The sequence below is a fragment of the Propithecus coquereli genome, unplaced genomic scaffold, assembly GCF_000956105.1.
Source record: "Propithecus coquereli isolate 6110/MARCELLA unplaced genomic scaffold, Pcoq_1.0 Scaffold47, whole genome shotgun sequence".
NCBI classification, from domain to species: domain Eukaryota; kingdom Metazoa; phylum Chordata; class Mammalia; order Primates; family Indriidae; genus Propithecus; species Propithecus coquereli.
Genome location: NW_012150507.1, coordinates 5,837,653 through 5,858,510, shown reverse-complemented (window position 1 = coordinate 5,858,510; position 20,858 = coordinate 5,837,653). Strand labels below are relative to the sequence as shown.

The 20,858-nt window shown below is 34.8% G+C and overlaps 1 protein-coding gene across 1 annotated transcript in view; it reads right to left on the bottom strand.

Annotated features, from left to right (window-relative positions):
• The window catches only part of SKIV2L2 (superkiller viralicidic activity 2-like 2 (S. cerevisiae)), a 97,921-nt gene that overhangs the window by 36,358 nt on the left and 40,705 nt on the right, over window positions 1-20,858 (bottom strand). Inside the window, exons 16-19 of the mRNA XM_012655266.1 lie at window positions 16,764-16,914; window positions 14,418-14,590; window positions 13,752-13,820; window positions 5,039-5,167 (exon numbers count right to left, since the gene is read on the bottom strand). Of these exons, the coding sequence (XP_012510720.1) occupies window positions 5,039-5,167; window positions 13,752-13,820; window positions 14,418-14,590; window positions 16,764-16,914 (522 nt within the window). The remainder of the gene's footprint in view (window positions 1-5,038; window positions 5,168-13,751; window positions 13,821-14,417; window positions 14,591-16,763; window positions 16,915-20,858) is intronic.

Here is a 20,858-nt window from a genome sequence, read left to right as displayed (position 1 = left end):
AGATGAAGAACATAGGTAATTCTGTTTAGGGGCAATAAATGATTACTAGGGAGGATGAATAGGTATTTGGGAGAATGAATGGATGGGGGAAAACAGATTGACTTATAAAATGATTCCCTTCACAAATTAAGTTAACCTGAGAGAAATGTGTATATTTAAAACAATTTGGGCCAGGTCTGGTTGCATTCTTCTTTCCTCTAATATATTGAGATAGCAGGAAAGGGAATCTTGTTCTTTTTGATGGGTCTGGTTTTTCAATGAAGAAAGGGGGAAAGCCCCTTTCCAAGGCCTATTGATCTCTAAGGGTCTTTAATTCAAAATACTCTTTATATGAAGGAGTCATATTTCGGGGTGAAATTTCCTGAGCTCCTTCATTCGTCACAAAATTATAAATCTCTAAATTCACAGAGCTTTAAAAATGCATATATGCATATGGCAGTTTATTCAATTTTCTGAACCCAATTACCTTTATAAAATAACTCGGAATTCAGATTCATCATTATGCAACATTAGTCTATATAAATCCAAATAACCAAGTGGGAAACTTGCTAACTTGTTAACTATTGGAAACTTGCTAGAATACCAATAGCAGAAAGTATTTTTATCCTTAGACCTTTTGGATCTTTGCAAGTTTGCTATGACAACTGCCCCTTAAATAAGCAGATGATATGGTAGATGATATAAGAAGTCAGTAAGTTTTAAGTCAATACATTATAAATAAATTTCAGGCAATTTTTTCAAATCAAGGCTATTTGCTACAATACAATATGGTTTTTAAATTTTTCATTCAAACAAGCAGGCTGTTTTTTGAACCACCTGAATTTTAATCAAGTCAAGGCAGTTATTTAAAGCAATGTTATTGATTATATTTCTGATTTAAACAATTGAATTTGTGTCTTGATCTAATTTAAAAGCTGACTAATAATCCATTGAACGTACCAGATGTTTTCTCTAAGTTTATCCGGGAGAATGTCAGTGAAAATGGTAGAGCAAGGACCTCCAAAAATGCTCTTTTCCATAAAAGCAATAACAACACTGGCAAAAATTGTCCAAAACAACTTCTTCAGAATTCTGAAAGTTAACCAAAGGTTTGCTGCAATCCAAGAAGCATTTCTTCAAGAAAAATGGCTGACTTTCTGTAAGAATAGCAAGCTCTGTGGCTGTTTCAATTTATCCTCCTCCCTCCTCCTACTCCCTAGCCCAACAGCCTGAAAACCAACAGTAGCTTGAAAACCAACAGCCTGCAATCACAATGAAAATCAGTCTGGCGGCCACTGGAGGGAACAGAAAAGGGTTGGAACCATTTCAAAGGCCCACTCCCAGAAAACTGGCATTATTCACCTGTCTGGTGGTTCCCTGGAAGACTCCATTCACAAGGCTGTTTTTATTTGACCTGAGTTTACCCAGTACAAACAACCTTTTCCCTGGGGGCATGTATTGAAAATAGTAAGAGGCAATTACTTAACACCATGGCTGCCCAAGGTGGTAGAGGGCAGTTGGGGCAAACAACAGGTTAACCAGACAGCTAAAAGGAAAAGCTGGGGAGGACGATGTCCATGGGGAATCTGAAAAGCTCTCACTCATTTCTGGGAATCTAGAAGGCCATACACAAGGCTATGTGCATGCTCAAAAAAGATGTGAAAAGGCCCTAAACTCTCACCTTTCTGGCCGTCAGAGTGAGCATACGGAAGTGAAGGCAATATTGTTAACTGCCTGGGTGAGTGTTGAAGGCCCTGGAATATGCATACAAATACCCTAAACAAAGAAGCGGAACTTAATGACTGCAAGCATTTAAGGAAGTCTCAGTACAATTAGTTGCCCACCATTAAACTAACCAAGTAGAGACCTCAGTGGTCATATACAATAACAAAAAAAAAAAAAAAAAAAAACAACACCTTACTAGAATTAATTAAAAAGTAACTAAATAAAAAACCAACTACAACAAATAGCAACAAGAATAAACTCTGGGGAAGCAGGAAAACTCTGATTTACAGAGTTCTTACATTATTTAAATATCCAGTTTTCAACAAATTGTAAGGCATGTAATGAAATAACAAAGTATGATCTCCATACACAGTTAAAATAGCAGTTAATAGAAACTGTTCCCAAGGAACCCAAGAACTTTGACTTAATAGACAAAGAGTTTAAATCAGCTATTTTAAATATGTTCCAAGTTTACCCCCCAAAAATCTGACTTTGATTTATATTAAAGTACATCCTTAATGCAAACTTCAAAAGTGCCCAAACTGCAAAGTCTCATTCTATCACAACTATTGGTATCTTGATCCTCAAGCAGTTGTTACATATCATAAGTATATAGTTGTGATCTGTAGTCTTCTAGTCCATGTCCTTTTAAAAGATATTTTTATCTAATGCTGATTGTAGAGAGTTCCTTGCCTAGAAAAACAAAAGAGAACTCACTTATCTAGACCCTGCAATTGTGGTCTTCATTCCCTGACGCTAGTCTCATTTAAGTGTTATGAAGTGGCTGTGATAAGGGGTGGTTGTCAGACACATTTGAAGCTGGCAAAGCAACAGTGACAAAAGCACAAGCAATCATTAGAACAGTCTAAACTGTTAACCTCTGTTAATCAATGTAATCCAGAGCTGGTGTATAGAGAGCGCTCTAGAGCACGTGCTTTCTCTCTCCCTCTCCACATACACATACACACACACACACACACACACACACACACACAAGGAAAAGAAAGTTCAAGAATACTTATTATATTTCATAGGTAAAAGGAAAAGTCAGTTTAGAAAGTAGTCTTGTACAAATGTTGATAAAAAGCTAAATTTGGCATCACATACAAAGTCACTGAAGGTAAAGGATGATTATGGAAACTACTTCCGCTCATACCTCATGCAATGGAAGTCTGCTGCATAATCACTGTGGTTGAAAGCTGAGGTTTCCTTATATATTGCCTATGGAACTATTTCCCTGTGTTTAGGATTCCTATTCAAGACAGTAATCTACACAAGTTAACAATACAATATTCTGTTTGTTAAGATACAGTCATATCTGTATTATTCTTATGCCTTTGTCATTCAGCCACAAAGAAGAGAACAAAGTGAAGTTCTCTCTGAAGAGAATGTTTTATGCTATGCACATGTTGCTTCCTTTGCTGGTAGTGTAATTCTTGTCTAAAAAATTTCTTGTGTTCCTACAAGTTTGTATAAATCTCAGTACTTCCTTTATAAAGGCTTCTTTATTAATTACCCTCCTTGGGTAGTTTTGAAGCACAAAATGCTCCCCCATTAAGCTGGAATCACCTTGAAATCACAAACACATAAAATTCATGTTAATCTCCCCTCCTCCAATTTCTTTAGCAGTGTAGACTGAAATAAATGGAATAAAAAATGCTACAGGAATAGAGGAAAGACCCTCAGTTTGCCCAGGATTCAGTGAAAGCTTCCCTGGAGAGGTTGTTTATTGAACTGAACCAAATCATGATTATTAAGGATGGCAAAGTTTCTTGGTATCATTAAGTAAAACACACACAGCAGCTAGGCTTAATAAAATTTTGGCCTAGCCCAGAACAGAGACAGATAGCAAATAGGTTTCACCTAAAATGCTAATTTCAATGAATTAGTCATAGCTGCCTATATAATTTTCTTGGAAGAGTAAGCTTTTAATGTGAGAGAGTGCTATGATTTATTAACAATGTCTGCCAATAGAAAGGGAGAATGGTGGGATGTGTGCCACACATTTGCTATTCCAAGTTGGAATAACTCCTAAGGTCCCTCTGGATACAATGACTATGTGCCAAACTGTAGGAGTTTCAGCTTCATTTTTGATTAGGCAATCAGTAAAATAAATGTTAGGGAAAATATCATATAAGTTTCACCTGCTGGTAGAATTATGGAAGCAAACACATTAGAAGATTGAAAAACAGAGAACAAAGGCTAGATAGTATTCAGAATTATAAATAAACTTTTAAAAAATGATTAACAATGAACTGTCTTTTTAAATACTGCCAAGTCTGAAACTCATAATGATTTATTGATCCGAAGAAACAGTCTATAATGTTGCAGTGGCAGACTTTACTTTCTACAAACCAATCTTCTTATAACAAGTATCATTACAATGAAATTTCCTCTAACACCTATCCAGTGTGCCACATACTTAAAGCAATGTTTAAAAATAACAGAATTCCACTATTAGACTTCAGATACTTTGGAATCTCTGCAATAAGATATTACCAACAATTGTTTTTATTTATACTAATATAAAAATAGAGTAACATTCAAGAAATAGGGGCATCTCATGTGGCAAGTCAAATGTTTTACATTTAGTTAAATATATGTAAATTAAATGATTTTAACTGAAGAAACTTGGGTAGAATTTTTCATTATCAAAACAATGCTTGAATAATTACAGATGCTCCTTGACTTATGATGGGGTTATGTCCTGATAAACCCATTGTAAGTTGAAGATATCATAAGTAAAAAATGCATTTAATACAGGAACACCTAACCTACCAAACATAACTTAGCCTAGCCTACCTTAAACATGCTCAGAATACTTACACTAGCCTACAAATGAACACAAAGTCTACATTATAAGGGTCAAATATATCATGTAATTTATTAATGTTCTACTGAATGCGTATTGCTTTTGTACCATCATAAAGTCAAAAAAATCCTATGTCAGGGACCGCCTGTATTTCCATGGGAATGGAAAATAAACACCATGGATGGATTCAAACTGTAAAATCAGTCAGTCACGGTGATAATGAAAAATGTTTATAGCCCTGGTAAAATACAGGGGCATGTGAAATTTAAATTATTCTCTTTATCTTTCACTTTGTCATTATTTTCCTTGTCATAATTTGATAAAATACAAATAAAACTGAAATCTCATTAATCATCCTACTGATATTTTAGATGGTTTTAATAATATATCTCAAAAAGTTTTGAAAACTTCTAATTTAGAAATCATGATAGTATGTTCATTATATTCACATTCAGAAACTCTAGTGATTAAAAATAATTCACAAAAGATCTGAAATCTGAAGATGAAAAGTAAAGTACAAACCTGCATCTCCCCTTTCTCATCAGGTTTAGCTGGTTTTGCAGCCTCAGTAGCTGAATTTTTCAAGCTCTCTTTGCTACAGCGCAGAAGTACTTCTACTACATATAATGGATCCAGCTCACCAGAATTAGGCTTAAAAAAAAAAAAAACAGGATAAAAGTTCATTAACTCATAAAAACTGGACCACGAATTTTAAGTTCCATGTGTACAGGGACTATTTTATCAGCACTTAGCATTATGACTAGCACATACTGAGCAGCAAATGTTGATTTTATGAAATGAAGGCTGTCTCCTTGCATTCTTCACCATGTTCCACTGGATGAGAAAACACAGAAATAACTTGATATTTATAAATTTTAATTTAGTATGTAAAGGAAAAAAAAATCTCAGGACTCCCAAACTCCTTATGCCAAAGGGAAAGTTAGGCCAGGAGGTTGAGTGACGCAACACCCTCTTCCAAATGAATAGCTGTTACTTCACAACTTTGTGTCAAAGCATTATACATCAGCCAGACCCTCTAAGCAAAGACAAAAGGCCTCGGGCATCTCCATATGACTGTTCCCACAAATAATCCCAAAGTAAATTCTTTGCTGACATCTAAACCTTGCACAACATGTATCCTCCCATAAACAAGAACATACCAATTGTAACTAGATCTACAATCTAAGTCTAGCTCCTAAATCTAAAGTCTGTTACTTTCCACACTGATAATGTGATTCAACACCCATAATGTAGATTATAAATTTATCTTCCCTGGTGCAGAACAATATGAGATCAATCATTCCTCCACCTACCCAGAGGCATTTGCAAAACCAATTCTTCCTTTATTCCTTTTTTCCTTCCAACTGTTCACCTTATATTATAAAAAAAAGTACCTATACTGGGCACTAACTAAAGTCTCATAAAAATGTAACCACTTTACCGCCTCTCTTCCTACATGACTTTCCCCTTTTAAGGAAATGCATGAATACTAAACCTCCCGAAAATCTCTTTGGAAAAAACAGCCACTGTGCCTCTGTGACTCGCATTTTTTCTGGGATGTGCCCCCAAGCTCAGGTTTAGTAAACTTCGATTGATTAAGACTCTTGCCTCAGACATTCCATTCTAGTAGTATGATCACTGTCAACCACGACACAGAATGCCACTTCAAAGTTTCTAATAATTAGTTTATAATTTTATTTAATATTATTCCAGAATTAGAAAAAGAAAAAAAAAAATCAGTGTCAGAAAATTAATTTGTATCTTCAAATCACCCTAATTAAACAATATAAAAAACAGATAGATTATTTTATTGCTTATTATACAGGCATTTCTATAAGATGATTCCATATCATTTTTTTAAGTCTTTCAGTCTTTCATATTCTCTAGCAAAACTATGATTCTCAAGATCTAAGGACTAACCACATTATCTGCACTATGATAATCTGAGTAGTGTCTTTCAAACAGTTTTAGTAAAGAATTCCTCCATATTTTTACATAAAATAGATAAAAGGAAACTTTCTTTGATCGAAGGGGAAACATTGCAAAGACCAGATTGCTTGGCCTCCACCCAGGACAGTGCCTATTAAAAGATGAAACTTTGTCAGTAAATGATAACCAAACCCCTATCTAAAATCTATTCTGCAATAAACTACCAATTATTTAACAAGAATAAAACATACTTACAAATACAAACTAAGAACTCAATCATAGTTATTTTAAATCATTAAGTTCAAATTTCCTCAAAGAGAGCCTAAGATCCATTTTTCCAATCCAAAAGGAAAACTGGCTTTCTCTCAGCGTACATTGTTCGAAACATGGTTATTTTAAAAGAAGTTTCAAAACATTCCTCAGTTTAGTTTAAACACAAAGACAGATAGTATTTTTGACTAGATGATCTCTATCTGCAAATATTATATATATATATAACTTATTATGAAATGAGTTTTATAAACAATGAGCTAAACAAATAGTTATGACCCACTGTCAACTCTTCCTAAGGAGCCAATGATTACAAGAAGATTCAGTGGTTGTCACAGCTTTTCAGAGGGGGGGGTTAAAACTCTGAATAAGATACATTCTACAATTTGATGAATGAATTAACTCCAAAGTGTTAGGGAACATATGAGTACCTGGACAGAAATAATCTAAAGCTGCAGTCCCCAACCCAATCAGCAGTGGCACTGGATTCTCATAGGAGCATGAACCCTACTGTGGACTGTGCATGTGAGGGATCTAGGTTGCACACTCCTTGTGAGAGTCTGGTGCCTGATGGTGGAGCTGGCACTGGCTGCAAATGCAGATTGTCACTAGCAGAGAGGTTTGACTGCACAATAAATGTGGTGCACTTTGGTCATTCTGGGACCATCCCCCTTGCCCCCCTCAGCCAATCCATGGAAGGACCGTCTTCTAGGAAGCTGGTCCGTGATGGCAAAAAGGTTGGGGACTGCTGCTCAAGGTTGGGGACCGCTGATCTAAAGTTCATGCAATCTTGAATGTATCTAGATAATCTAGAACTTTGTTGTTGGGTTTGGTTCCAATTATTATCGATTTTATTTATAAATTTAATATCCATCTGCAAGATACAAGCATAGAAATGACTATTAGAACTTAAAGTTGTCATAATCATTTGTCTTTATAGAGCTACCAAAACCACATATAACAACATTATGGAAATAGTCTCAAGTGTTACTACGGAAATACATTGGAAAGCATTCTTAATTGTAGCATTCAATAGAAAACTGCTGTTAAAAATATTTCCTAGGACGATAAAATTTTTTATCTAATTTAGTCTAGTTCTGAACTGGGTAAAGATGGATCAGTAACATCACCTTTCACATAAGAAAAAAATAGCTATTTAGCTTTCCAGTGATTTGTCTTACCTTAAATTCTTTAGAATTTGTTAATATGTCCTCATTCTTTTTTTGAGGCAGCGCCTTGCCTTGTCGCCCCAGTTATAGTGCACTAGTGTCATCACAGCTCACTGCGACCTCAAACTCCTGGGCTCAAGCGATCCTCCTGCCTCAGCCTCCCAAGTAGCTGGGACTACAGGTGTGCAACACTGCACCTCGCTAATTTTTTCTATTTTTAGTAGAGACGGGGTCTTGCTGTTGCTCAGGCTGTTCTCAAACTCCTGACCTCAAGCAATCCTCCTGCCTCGGCCTCCCAAAGTGCTAGGATTACAGGCGTGAGCCACTGCACTGAGCACTAATTTTCACTTCTTAATTATATAATTGAACTTTCTTTTTCCTAACATCTTTTGACTTGTTTTAAAATGTGGCTAATTTCTTGCTATAAATTGAAATTACCAAATTAAAACAAAATTTTCATAATCCTAAACTTGTGGAATGAAAGGAAACAAACAATATAAAGCAAATACAATTATGTTTTTTAAAATTTCTTTAGAGTGCCTCAAACTATTTTCTTCCTCAGTGTGTATTCTCCATCTACTTCTGGCAAACTCTATTGGCCATAAAAATCTTTGGATTAGTATTCTGATCCAGATTCCAAAATTAATAAAAATGTACTTCACATTTTTAATGAACAAATACAAGTAGCTCAATGGAAAAATTAGTTTCACTATCAATTTAAACAGAAAAAAAAAGAATGTGTTCTTCTCTAGGCCTCATTCCATCTTTGCCTGAAAGAATTCTCATCAACTGGTACTACTTTTATACATGGATTAAGGATCCAAAAAGGCAAATAATTTTTTAAAAATATCTTCTGTGTGTAGGTACATAAATGTAGTTATGACAGCTATAATTTTTCTCTGCTAAAAATGTAAAATCTTAGATAAACTATTGGAGCATGGCGGTATAAGGAGTTCTGTAAACTTAGCACCCAGCAAAACCGAAGAAAATTATGAAAAACCAACCATTTAAAGTTTCTGGAAATGGTCCTAAGGGAATATATCACATGAAGAAACACCTACTCAAAAAATTTACTAAAATTCTGTGAGAACAGCAAGAGTCTGTGGTGTATCAGCCAATACTGCTCCCTCCTTCACTTCTCCTAGCTCACTGAAACAGAAACTCCAGACTGGTAAAGCCAAAAATACAGAGGGCTGTTTCCAGCAGCTCTCAGTTGGAGGGCTAGCTTTCCAGATGGGGGCGAATGTCAGCATTCTCATCCTGCTCCCACCTACCTGTGGCTGAGGCTAAATTCTCAGCAAGTGAGGCTGAGAGGTAGGGGCTCCCTTTTACCACCCAGCCCCTACAGGTTGGCAGAGGCTCTACCTTGGATGTGGCGCTGCTCAGAATAAGGGCTCCAACAGGTCTTTCCCTGGCTTAAAAGCCACTGGTTCCATGCTGGAAAAGGCAAGCTGAACAGACCTGAGGTTACCACCCTTACCACTTCCATCTTCCACATAGCCCTCAGTTCCTAAAGAAGGGGTGTCAGTCAGAGAACAGTGTGCTACCATCCCTACCCCCAGCTTTAGAACTCTGAGATTTTTGCCTGGGGTGAGAAGTAGGCCTTAAAATGGAGAGCTCTTAATATCCTCTCAAAAGAATTGATTTCATCTGCAACTAAACCTGTTGCAGTTTGAGAGTTCAAACCTGAGGAACTCTCAAAAGCAGTGGAGGTTATGGTGAAATACAATTGGTAGATTTGTGTTCACTGGAGATAAAGGCCAAATTGTTGTCTCCTGTACAAACCAGGAGAGAACCTGGTTTTTACAAAGATAAGAGGAGCCCTCCTGCTAGTAGAGCATAACAGCTGGGTATACCCAGGGAAATATACAGTCAAAAAGACCCCTGCCAAAACCACTGTCATCCCAGGGGGACTGTGGGCATAGCCAAGGTTGTGCCTCCTCCTACTCCCACCCCAGGAGCAATAGAAAAGTCTGAACACTGGGGGGTGGGAAGGAGAATGAGGCAGAACAGATTTCACTCAAATAATCTAGCTAGTCACTAAATAAGTACACAGGCAAATAACAACTGTAGTCTGGCAAAAGCAGGGGGGATTCCAGAGTTACAACAATATATTACTTAAAAAGTCCAATTTCCAATTTTAAAAAGAGGCATGCAAAGAAACAGGAAAGTACAATCATGACCCACATACCAGAAAAAAAGCCGGCAACAGAAACTGCCTTTAATAAGAATGACCAGATGTTGGATTAAATAGACTTAAAAGTAGCCATTATAAATATGTTCAAAGAACTAAAGAAAATCATAATTAAAGAAGTAAAAGAAGGTACAATAACAACATCAAACAAAATATCGATAAAGAGAAAAATTATAAAGAAGAATCAAAAGGAAATTTTGAGTTCAAAAGTACATTAACTAAAATGAAAAAAACCACTAGAGGGGCCCAATAGTAGATCTGAACTGGCAGATAAAAGTATTAGCAAATTTGAAGATAGACTGATAGAGATTAGGCAATCCAAAGAACTGAGAAAGAATGAAGAAAAAAATGAACCACGGCTCAGACAAATATGGGACATTAATAACCATAACATATCCATAATGAGAATTCCAGAAGGAGTGGAGAAAAAGGAATGGAAAAATATTTGCAGAAATAATGGCTGAAAATGTCCCCAAATTTTCTAAAAACAAATTAATCTACACATCCAGAAAACTCAATGAACTCCAACTCGGATAAATGCAAAGAAGTTCACAGACACTTTTATCTTCGTAAAAATGCAGAAATCCACACCACAAGGAAAAAAATCTTGATAGCAGCAAGAGAAAAAAAAGACTCATCTCTTACAGGGGAACTCCAAAAAGATTAACAGCAGAAACAATGGAGGGCAGAAAGCATGGGTTGGGCATCAAAGGGAATTTGTTGCTAGCAGACAAGCCTTAGAAGAATTAACTATGAAAGGAAGTTCTTTGGGCTAAAAGCAAGTGACATTAGACGTTTACTTCAATACACACACATAAAAAAGAACATTGGTAAAGGTAATTATAACATATAATTACAAAAGATAGAAATAAATGAGTATTTTTCTCTTAAATGATTTAAAAAGCAATTATATAAAATATGTATATTGTATTGTTGAACCTGTAAAATATCAAAATTTAATGTATTTGGCAATATAACAGCACAAAGGAGGCAGCTGGGAGCAAGGCTGTACTGGGCTAAAGCAATAACTCTGGATGATAAATCAAATACACAGGTACAAACGATGATAACCAGAAATGATAAATAAGGTTAACGTAACAAAAGCTGTAAATATATACTTGCTCTCCTTTCCTCGCTAAGCTTCTTTAAAAATCATAAAATTATATAAAGTAATAATTATAACAATGTCTTGGGTTTATAATATTTATAGTGTAATATGTATAATAATAATACCATAAAAAGAGGGAAAATGGAATAGAGATATACAATAATAACATCTCTATATCTTACTGGAATTAAGTCACCATAAATCCAAAGCTTATTCTAATAATTTAATATGTATATGGAAAGCCTTAGCAAACACTAAGAAAATAACAAAAAATACATATAGTGAAAAAAATCATTAAAGAAATTAAAATGTGGGGCGGGGGCCCAGGGGCAGCATACGTAACATAAACATCTGTACCCCCATAATATGCTGAAATAAAAAAAAAGAAAAAAAAGATATTAAAATGTCACATTTGCTAAATGCAAAAGCAAGCAATAAAGGAAGAATAGAAAAACAACAAAAGATGTGAGACATAGAAAACAAAAATTAAAATAGTAGACACAAATCCAACTACATCAATAACAAAGTTAAATGTGAATGGATTAAGCAACCTAAAAAAGGCAGAGATTTTCAGATTGGATGAAAAAAAAAAAGAAAAACAAGATCTAAGCCAGGTGTGGTGGTGTAGGCTTGTAATCCCACCTATTGCGAAGGCTGAGATATAAGGATCCCTCCAGGAACTGGAGGCTACAGTGAGCTATGATCACACCAGTGCACTTTAGTATGGGTAACAGAGTGAGACCCTATCTCAAAAAATAAATAAATTAAATTAAATTAAAAAATAAAAACCAAGATCCAACTACTGTATATGCTGTGTACAGGGAAGACATTTTAAATTTACTGATACAAAAAAAATAAAAAAGGTAGGAAAAGATATATCATGAAAAGAACAATCAATAAAAAGCTCAAGTGGTTATATTAACATCAGATAAAATACTCTTTAACAGAGCACAAAAACACAAAAAGCAAAAACTGACAGAAATAAAGGGAAAAACAAACAATACAACAATTTAGTTAAGAGACTTCACTACTCTACTTTCAATAATGGATAGAACAACCAGACAGAAGGATCTGCAAGAAAAGAAACAGATGACTTGAACAACACTCTAAACCAACCAGACCTAAGACACCTTCAGAACATCCCACCCCAAAACAGCAGAATGTACATTCTTCTCAACTGTACATGGAACATTCTGTAGGATAAAACCGTATGTCAGGCCATTAAACAAACATAGATCAATTCAAAATGACTGAAATAATTTTGTTTCTGATAAAAATAAAATGAAATTAGAAATACAAAACAGGGCCGGGCGCGGTGGCTCACGCCTGTAATCCTAGCACTCTGGGAGGCCGAGGCGGGCGGATTGTTTGAGCTCAGGAGTTCGAGACCAGCCTGAGCAAAAGTGAGACCCCGTCTCTACTAAAAATAGAAAGAAATTAATTAGACAACTAAAAATATATAGAAAAAATTAGCCGGGCATGGTGGCGCATGCCTGTAGTCCCAGCTACTTGGGAGGCTGAGGCAGGAGGATCGCTTGAGCCCAGGAGTGTGAGGTTGCTGTGAGCTACGCTGACACCACGGCACTCACTCTAGCCCGGGCAAAAGAGTGAGACTCTGTCTCAAAAAAAAACCAAAAAACAAAAAACTAAACCTAAAGCTAGAAGAAGGAAGGAAATAAAAAAAAAAAGATGAGGCAGGAATTAATGAAGTAGAGGTAAAAAAAGAAAAAAAAGAGAAGAAAAAAAAAAATCAGTGAAACCAAAAGCTGATTGAGAAGATCAATAAAACTGACAAACCTCTACTAGATGAAAGGTTTAAACTATTATAATCAAAAAAAAAGAGGGGACATTACTAATGACCTTACAGAAATAAAAAGGATTATAAAGCAATACTATTAATAACTGTGTATCAATAAATTAGATAACTGAGATGAAAAGGGCTAATTGCTAAAAAGACACTTATTACTAAAACTGACTCAAGAAAGAGATAATCCAAATGGGTATACCAAGTAAAGAGACTGACTCAGTAATCAAAAAAACTGCCCACAAAAAAGAGCCTAAGCCTAAGAGGCCTCACTGCCAAATTCAACCAAATATTTAAAGATTTAACACCAGTTCTTCAAAAACTCTTCCAAAAAACAGAAAAAGAGGGAACACCTCCTAACTCATCTTATGAGGTCAGCATTACCCTAACACCAAACCCAAAGATGTCACAAGAAAACCACATACCAGTATTTCCTATGAATGTGAATACAAAAAATCCTGAACAACGTATCACCAAACTGAATCCAGCAACATATAAAAAATAATACATCACAACACAGTGGGATTTACCTCAGGAACCCAAAGTTGGTTTAACATCTGAAAATCAATTACTGTTATTAGGAAAATAATCACACTACTTTAAGGACAAAATTTAAGATTATTCCAAAAATTAATTCCTTACAGCAGAATTTATTACTGCTTCTCAAGGTAATACTTTTCTACTTAGACCAATTTCATGAGTCTGAAAAGACATTTCACTAGAAATTTATATACAATTCTAATTTAAGGACAACGGTTTACCTTAACATTTGACTTTTTTGAGAAATTCACCACTACTCCCCAGCCAAAGTCATCTCCTTCATTCTTTACCTGAAAAGAAAATAAAGCAAATAAACAATAATGTTTTTATCTAAAAGGTAATTTTAGCTTTCTACATTCACATTAAAAGCTAATAAAACTTTTTGAATTTACTGATAAATATTTTTTGAAACATCACTGCTAAATTTAAGGAACAAGATATTAACCTTAAAGAAAAAAGTCAATGCCAAATTTCACAGCCCCCTAGAACAGCAGCAACAGGAATCTCTCAATTGGCAAACAAATGCTAAAAATGACATAGTGCGTGTGTTCTAAGAATATTTTAAGTCTTTCATATCTAATGAATTCATCCAGAATGTAAAACTATCTTTTTTAAAACACGGTATTTCATAATTGAAAGTATAAGTTAATTCCAGAACTATCTACTTCAACTTAAATTCCCCAAAATGAAAATCAGGGGTGATTAAAAGGTCTTCATGTGAGCTCCTAAATCAGTGCCATGTAAAACAGGTAAAATAATATAATTAATATAGGTCAACTATTATAGCAGAAAGCATTTTACCGAGATAAGAAAAATTGGAATCTTTATCCAAAATACTTTTAAATTTTGAAATATTCAACTATTTTTATGAAGAAACAATGACATACCTTTACCAAACGACCTGGTTGCAGAAATGGTAAGCAATATTTTGGTTTGTGAATATATTCTTCAATTTCTTTACCCAGTTTGGCAAGCTGCTGTCTAATCTTATAATAGATGACTACACTTTCTTCATTGGGAATTACTATTTTATTATACTGTTCTTCTGAGTTCTTTACCTCTGTAAATAAAACACATGTATAAAATCAAAAAAGTATAGACCTTACATAAATTATATCCAAGAAATATTGTTTTTCCTACTACAGTTGTAGAGAACAAAGTCAGATTATAACAGAAGTTTTGAGGAAAGGATTCCTAAGAGATGACTATAAGGTGTATTCTCTAGTTTCCCCCTCTCTCCATTAAGATTCACCTTTTGTTTCTTCCTATAGTTCTCCAACTCATTCAGTGTAAACACTCGAAATGAATTTGAATTGGCAGCAGTTACTTATAGTTAGTTAATTCTATCCCTATGGATTGGAGGGGAGAGGGCAGTATTTCTGGAAATTCTAGACATACAATGTACAATACAGCACAGTAATATGCCCAGGAGTGGAACTGCTGGGTCATATGGCAATTCCATATTTAATTTGTTGAGAAACTGCCAAACTATATTCCACAGTCTATGTGCCATTTTGATACTATTCTTTCTTTAAAAATATCCATCCTAGTGAGTGTGGAGGGCTATCTCAATTTGGTTTTGATTTACATTTCCCTTATGACTAATGATGTACATATATTCTCAAAGGTTTCAGTTAAAAAAATTAATAACTTTGCTTGTGGAAATGTAGTAAAGGTAAGTCTTAAAACCAGCTAGTTCAAAGTTTTTTGGGTCATCTTTGATTTTTTCCAGTTAGAGAAATTACTATATATATTCTTATCACTTTATTAAAAAGGGATGACCCATGCTTTAATAAAAACTGCACTGTTTGGTAGCAGAAGTCCAAGATTCCAAATTTCAATTCTGCCATCCATCAAATGTGTTAGCAGTAAGATATAAACTTAATGTCTCTAGATACCTCCCTTTTTTAAAAAAATCTGCAAAATGATGCCAAAACTCCTTCTGGCTCTATGGTTTGTAAAGAAGGAACTTTTCTTAACTATGACCTGAGGTATTAAGGAAAGAGGAAATACGACCTCTCATCCAGACAAGGGTTACAAAAAGAGAATTTAACTCACTTGGATCTTCCAAATCTTTTTTATTCCTCTAAGGCACCTTATTATACTTCATTTAATTTTGGCAACATAAGAAATGAGTGGAATTGTCCTACATACTTGTGACAGAAAGGAATCTCAAATTTGCCTTTACTGTTATTAAATCATGGTACATTTATAAAACAGAAATACTAGTCAGTCATTAAAAATCATACATTCAAAGGATACTTGAAATTAAATTTTAAAAAGCCAGAATCAATGAGCTGGTAAATGTAAACCATTTAATGCAAGGCTAGACATAGCGTAAATACTTAACAAATAATACCAATTATAAATTTCATCATTACTGGTGTAGGTATCATTATTACAAAAACTCTACATCTGACTTTGCCTTAAAAAAAAAAAAGCATATGTATGAGAAAAAAAAAAGACAAAAACTTCAAAGTGTTAATGGTGGTTGTACAGCTATTTCTGTGTGAGATTACAAAGGATTTCAACTTTCCTCTGTATCTTTTGCTGCATTTTTTTTTATAATGACTATGTATTACTTGTATAAGATTTATCCAAACCAGTAATTTAAGTCCTTGCCTCTGTTTTAGCTTTTAATCAGCTCTTATGATGATCAGCCACAACGCTCTCTAAAATAAGTATCGAAGCCCAATTCTACTACTTGAATATAGAACACTTACTTTTTGGACTGTAGTAAGCATTATCTTAATATTAGGAACTGAATATCGCAAAAAAATCTGAACTCAAATGCAAGTTAAAGCATTATATTTCCTTAATCATTCATAAGCTTATGCTATGACACTCTATTATAATGAGAATGAAGAAAGGATAACATAAGACTAATATACACATGCTTCTTATAGGTCAAATTTGAATATGCTGGGCTTTTTGTTATATCATTATTCAGGGACATGAATTATCATATGATATATATATCTAAAAGAAGAAATTATACTAAGTTTGAGCCAACTATAGAAAACGGTCCTGCCAGACTTTTCTTACCTTCACTTTGAAATGTTCTAGTCAGTTACAATGACCGGAGTGCAATTGTGCAGTCCTTTCGGTAAGGACCAAAATTTGGATTACTATAAAAAAAAAACAAACGATGGCCAAAGCAGCCAATAATGCAGTCATTTTGCTGTTTAGTCTTTCAGCTAAACGAAGTTTTATCACGGTGATTTTATACTTACTCTCTACAACTCCTGGAATTGCTCTATAATGCTGAAACTGGTAGAAGGATTTTTCCAACATGTACTCAGGATTAATTTCTTCTACACGCAGTAAGTTCAAAACCATATTATAGGTCAAATGGAAAGCACTATTTAGAGGATCAGCTGAGCCCTAAAAGAGGGGGGGGGAAGTCAATTTTATAGGTTTTTCAAATAAATTTACACAAATATTTTTAACCTGCTATAATGCTTAATAATTTAGTCTATGTTAAGAAATAATATAGAAATGTGTTAGTTCTTTCTTTTAGCTGACCAATACAAATGACAAAACAGTTGATCTTTGGGAAAGTGAAGGGAAAAAAGATCACTAGGACAGTAAGTATTTAAAACACTGTTTACCAAATATGTTTAGCCCTCTTGTCTTCCAAGCACATGACACAGGATTGCTCTTTCTGACCCCTAAGTGAGTGAGACCAGTAAGTTGTGAAGGAAAGTGATGTGCCACTTCCTAGCCAAGTATTTAATTGCTGCTGTGAAAAGCTATCTTTTTCCCTTCTGGCACAGCGACTGACAACGTTCAAGATGGTGGTGTCTCCATCAAATTGGACCCCTAAACAGTAATGATGAACAGAACCTCCTCTATCAACCTACAACTTCTCTATCAACCTACAATGAACACACAGCAGGTGAGAGAAATAACCTTTAAGTTACTGAGATTTAGGTTTGTTATTGTAGCATGACCTATACTGTACTGACAGAGTACACTAAATTTAGTTCAGAATGATACTCCAATAAAAATGAGTATCTTAAAACTCTCAGCTTCCTGGGAGGACATAAAACTGCTACTGTATTGCCCCCAAATTTACAGAACATTCTTTATCTACACTTTAATGATTTCTTTTTTTAAAAAATTTAATTTTTATTTATTATGGGCACATAAGTTGTGTATCTTCAGAGGGTATATGTGATGTTTTGATACAGACATACAATGTGAATTAATCAAATGAGGGTAATTGGGGTATCCATTAACTCCAGCATTTATCATTTCTTTGTCTTAGGTACATTCCAATTCCACTCTTTTAGTTATTTTAAAAGTATACCCTAACTTATTGTTGATTAGAGTCACTTTGTTGTGCTATTGAATATTGTTCATTCTATCTAACTATATTTTTGCACCCATTAACTATCCCTCCTTTAGCGCCCCGCCCCCCCCACTCCCCACTGCCCTCCTCAGCCTCTGGTAACCATCAATCTACTCTCTGTCTTCATGAGATCAATTGTTTTTAATATTTAGCTCCCACTAAGAGATTTATCTTTCTGTGCTTGGTTTATTTCACTTAACATAATGTTCTCCAGTTCCATCATGTTGTTTCAAATGGCAGGATTTCACTCTTCTTGTGGCTATATAATATTCTATAGTGTAAATGTACCACAATTTCTTTATCCATTCATCTGTTGATAGACACTTAGGTTGACTCCATATCTTGGCTACTGTGAATAGTGCTGCAATGAACATGGGGGAGTGCAGATACTTTTTCAATATACTGAATTCCCATACACTTTAATGATTTCTTTTTGTCCTCCTAACTGTAGCTGTTTACCAAAGGGCTTGGTTAATGATTGGACAATATAAACTATTTTATTATAAGATACAATAAATTCTATTGTAGCATTTTACTGTAGAATAATGTGAAGTAAATTGATAACATGGTTTATATCCAAAATACTTCCCCAACATCTAAACTTTTCTCTCAGCAATGTTTTTTCAGACGTATTTTTTTAATGAAAATAATTCATAAGTATGAAAATGGTTATGTGTAATAGTTACATAGAATGAACAAATTCTTGGAAGATGCATACAGAAATATTTATAAGTATCACTATATATGCCACATATTTCTTAACGGCATAGCAAAATACACAAATACTGTTAGAGTACTCAGGGGCTCTTAAATTGAGGTCCACAGGCCAATATTATAGAATCCAGAATTTTAAATATATGCAGACAGGATTTTATGAAGAGAAAGGGGAGAGCTTTCACCTGAGTCTCAAAAGAGGGTATTCCTTAGCTCTCAAAAAGTCAAGAGCTACCCATGCTAGGGGGATCATTAGTAAGTCCCTAAAACCTGATTTTTATTCACTTTCCTTAAAAATAGGGCCAAGAGGAGTGGTAAAGCAAGCATGAAAACAGGATTCTTAGACAAGAGAGGAATTAAAGACAACTTCAGCTACTTTATAATTTTGCAAACAGACTGTTTACAGACTTTCCTGCCATTTTTCTCTTCTATTATTACCACCACTAAGAAATCTGGGGCTTCAATATAGCTAATATTTATTTCCAACCCAAGCTCTGCTTCTATAGGCCCACTATACTACAAACACCCATGTGAATTCTCAGACACTTGAAACTCAACGTGGCATTTTGACATTGTATCCAAGTAAGTCCGGGATAGCGCCAACTTAAACCTGTTGTACTGGTTTAAATATTAATAGGACCCTCTTTCACCATTATAATATTCGAATTTGGATGATATTAATGGTTCATCAGTTACTCATTTAAGTTCCAATTTAGGTGTTCATTGTTTCTTTCTTCTGCTTTATCCCTTCCTTTTAATCAATTACTGCAAATCATTTCCTCAATATATCTTAGATTAGTTCTTTTATTTACCACTGCCACCACTCTGAAAGGTTCATCAAATCATACCCATATTACAATCACCATGCTAACTGTTCTGACTTCAACTTTCCTTCCAATTTGACATGCTGCCAAACGAATCTTCCTAAATATGATTTCAGCGTGATATATTACCCTATTCACCAATAAACATATGACTACTGAAAGTCCCTGTAGAGGTACTGAAATAAGTTTAGTAGTTTACACCAAATCTTACTTTATTTTTTCCTAATGAAACAGAATAGAAAATAACATAATACATCATAGTAGAAGTGTGTTGTTTTAGGAAAACTTTTATTTCACAAACATACACACAGAGAAGTAAAGTATACTGGACTCGTATGACGTAAACTATACTGTTAGCTAAGGATCAGAGTAAAAAAAGTTTGAAAAATACTAAGGCTCAGAACTGAACACCCAATTTAGCAATCAAGGTTATAAAATCCTCTTTCTCATTTGTAAGTATCCACACAAGTCCTTTGTTTTAGCAAAACTAAGGACTCCAAATACATGTTAAATCTTGATGCTAAAGCCCTTTCTGTTTTCCATGTATTCTTTTTAGCTCAGAAAATCAAAACACAACCTCCACCTCCCAACACACACAGACTGACTCCATCCATTTTGGGCTTACCTCCAGCTACATTTTCTACATAAAAGCTTAAACCAAAATCATCTCAAATTTCCCTGAACTGGAATTATCAGAATTTATATTCTAGCACGGAGCCATATAATACTTCCTGCTCACTTTCTGTCCTATGTACACATGTAAACAGATTCTTCAAGTTCAAAAATGGTCACCATTTACTGAGGACTCAGCATATGCCAATCACTATAGTAAGTACCTTAATACTAAATCTTTAACACGCAACATTTATAGCAAGATGGATTTTATTGTCTCTAATTTAAACAAGAAACAGAGGCTTAGAGAGGTGCAGGGACTTGCTGAGGCTAAAAAGGTAGGAGCTGTATGATTTGCCATTGCACTCCATACTGGGCGACAGACTGAGATTGTCCCTAAAACAATTAATTAATTAAAGGCAGGAGAAAAAACCTAGGACTGTCTGAGCCTAAAGTCCTCCCAAAAGGCAAGTCATATTACAACTTATTTTATATCCCTCTCAATTGGATGTACCACTAATATTACTAAAAATATAGGGATTCTCAAATGTTGAGAATATTTTTCAATTCATCATGCATTTAATTGCTCAGCCAGCTTAAGAGTCTCAAACAATCTCTCAACAGGCAGCTTAATAAAGGAGTCACATAAAATTTGACTGGAACAAGACAAGCAACTAATGATAAGATTTAATGCAAACTTTGAAAGACTCTAGGCAAACTTTAGTAGCCAATTTGCTCACTGAAAAGACATTAAGATTGAGAGAGGGCCGGGCGCCGTGGCTCACGCCTGTAATCCTAGCACTCTGGGAGGCCGAGGCGGGCGG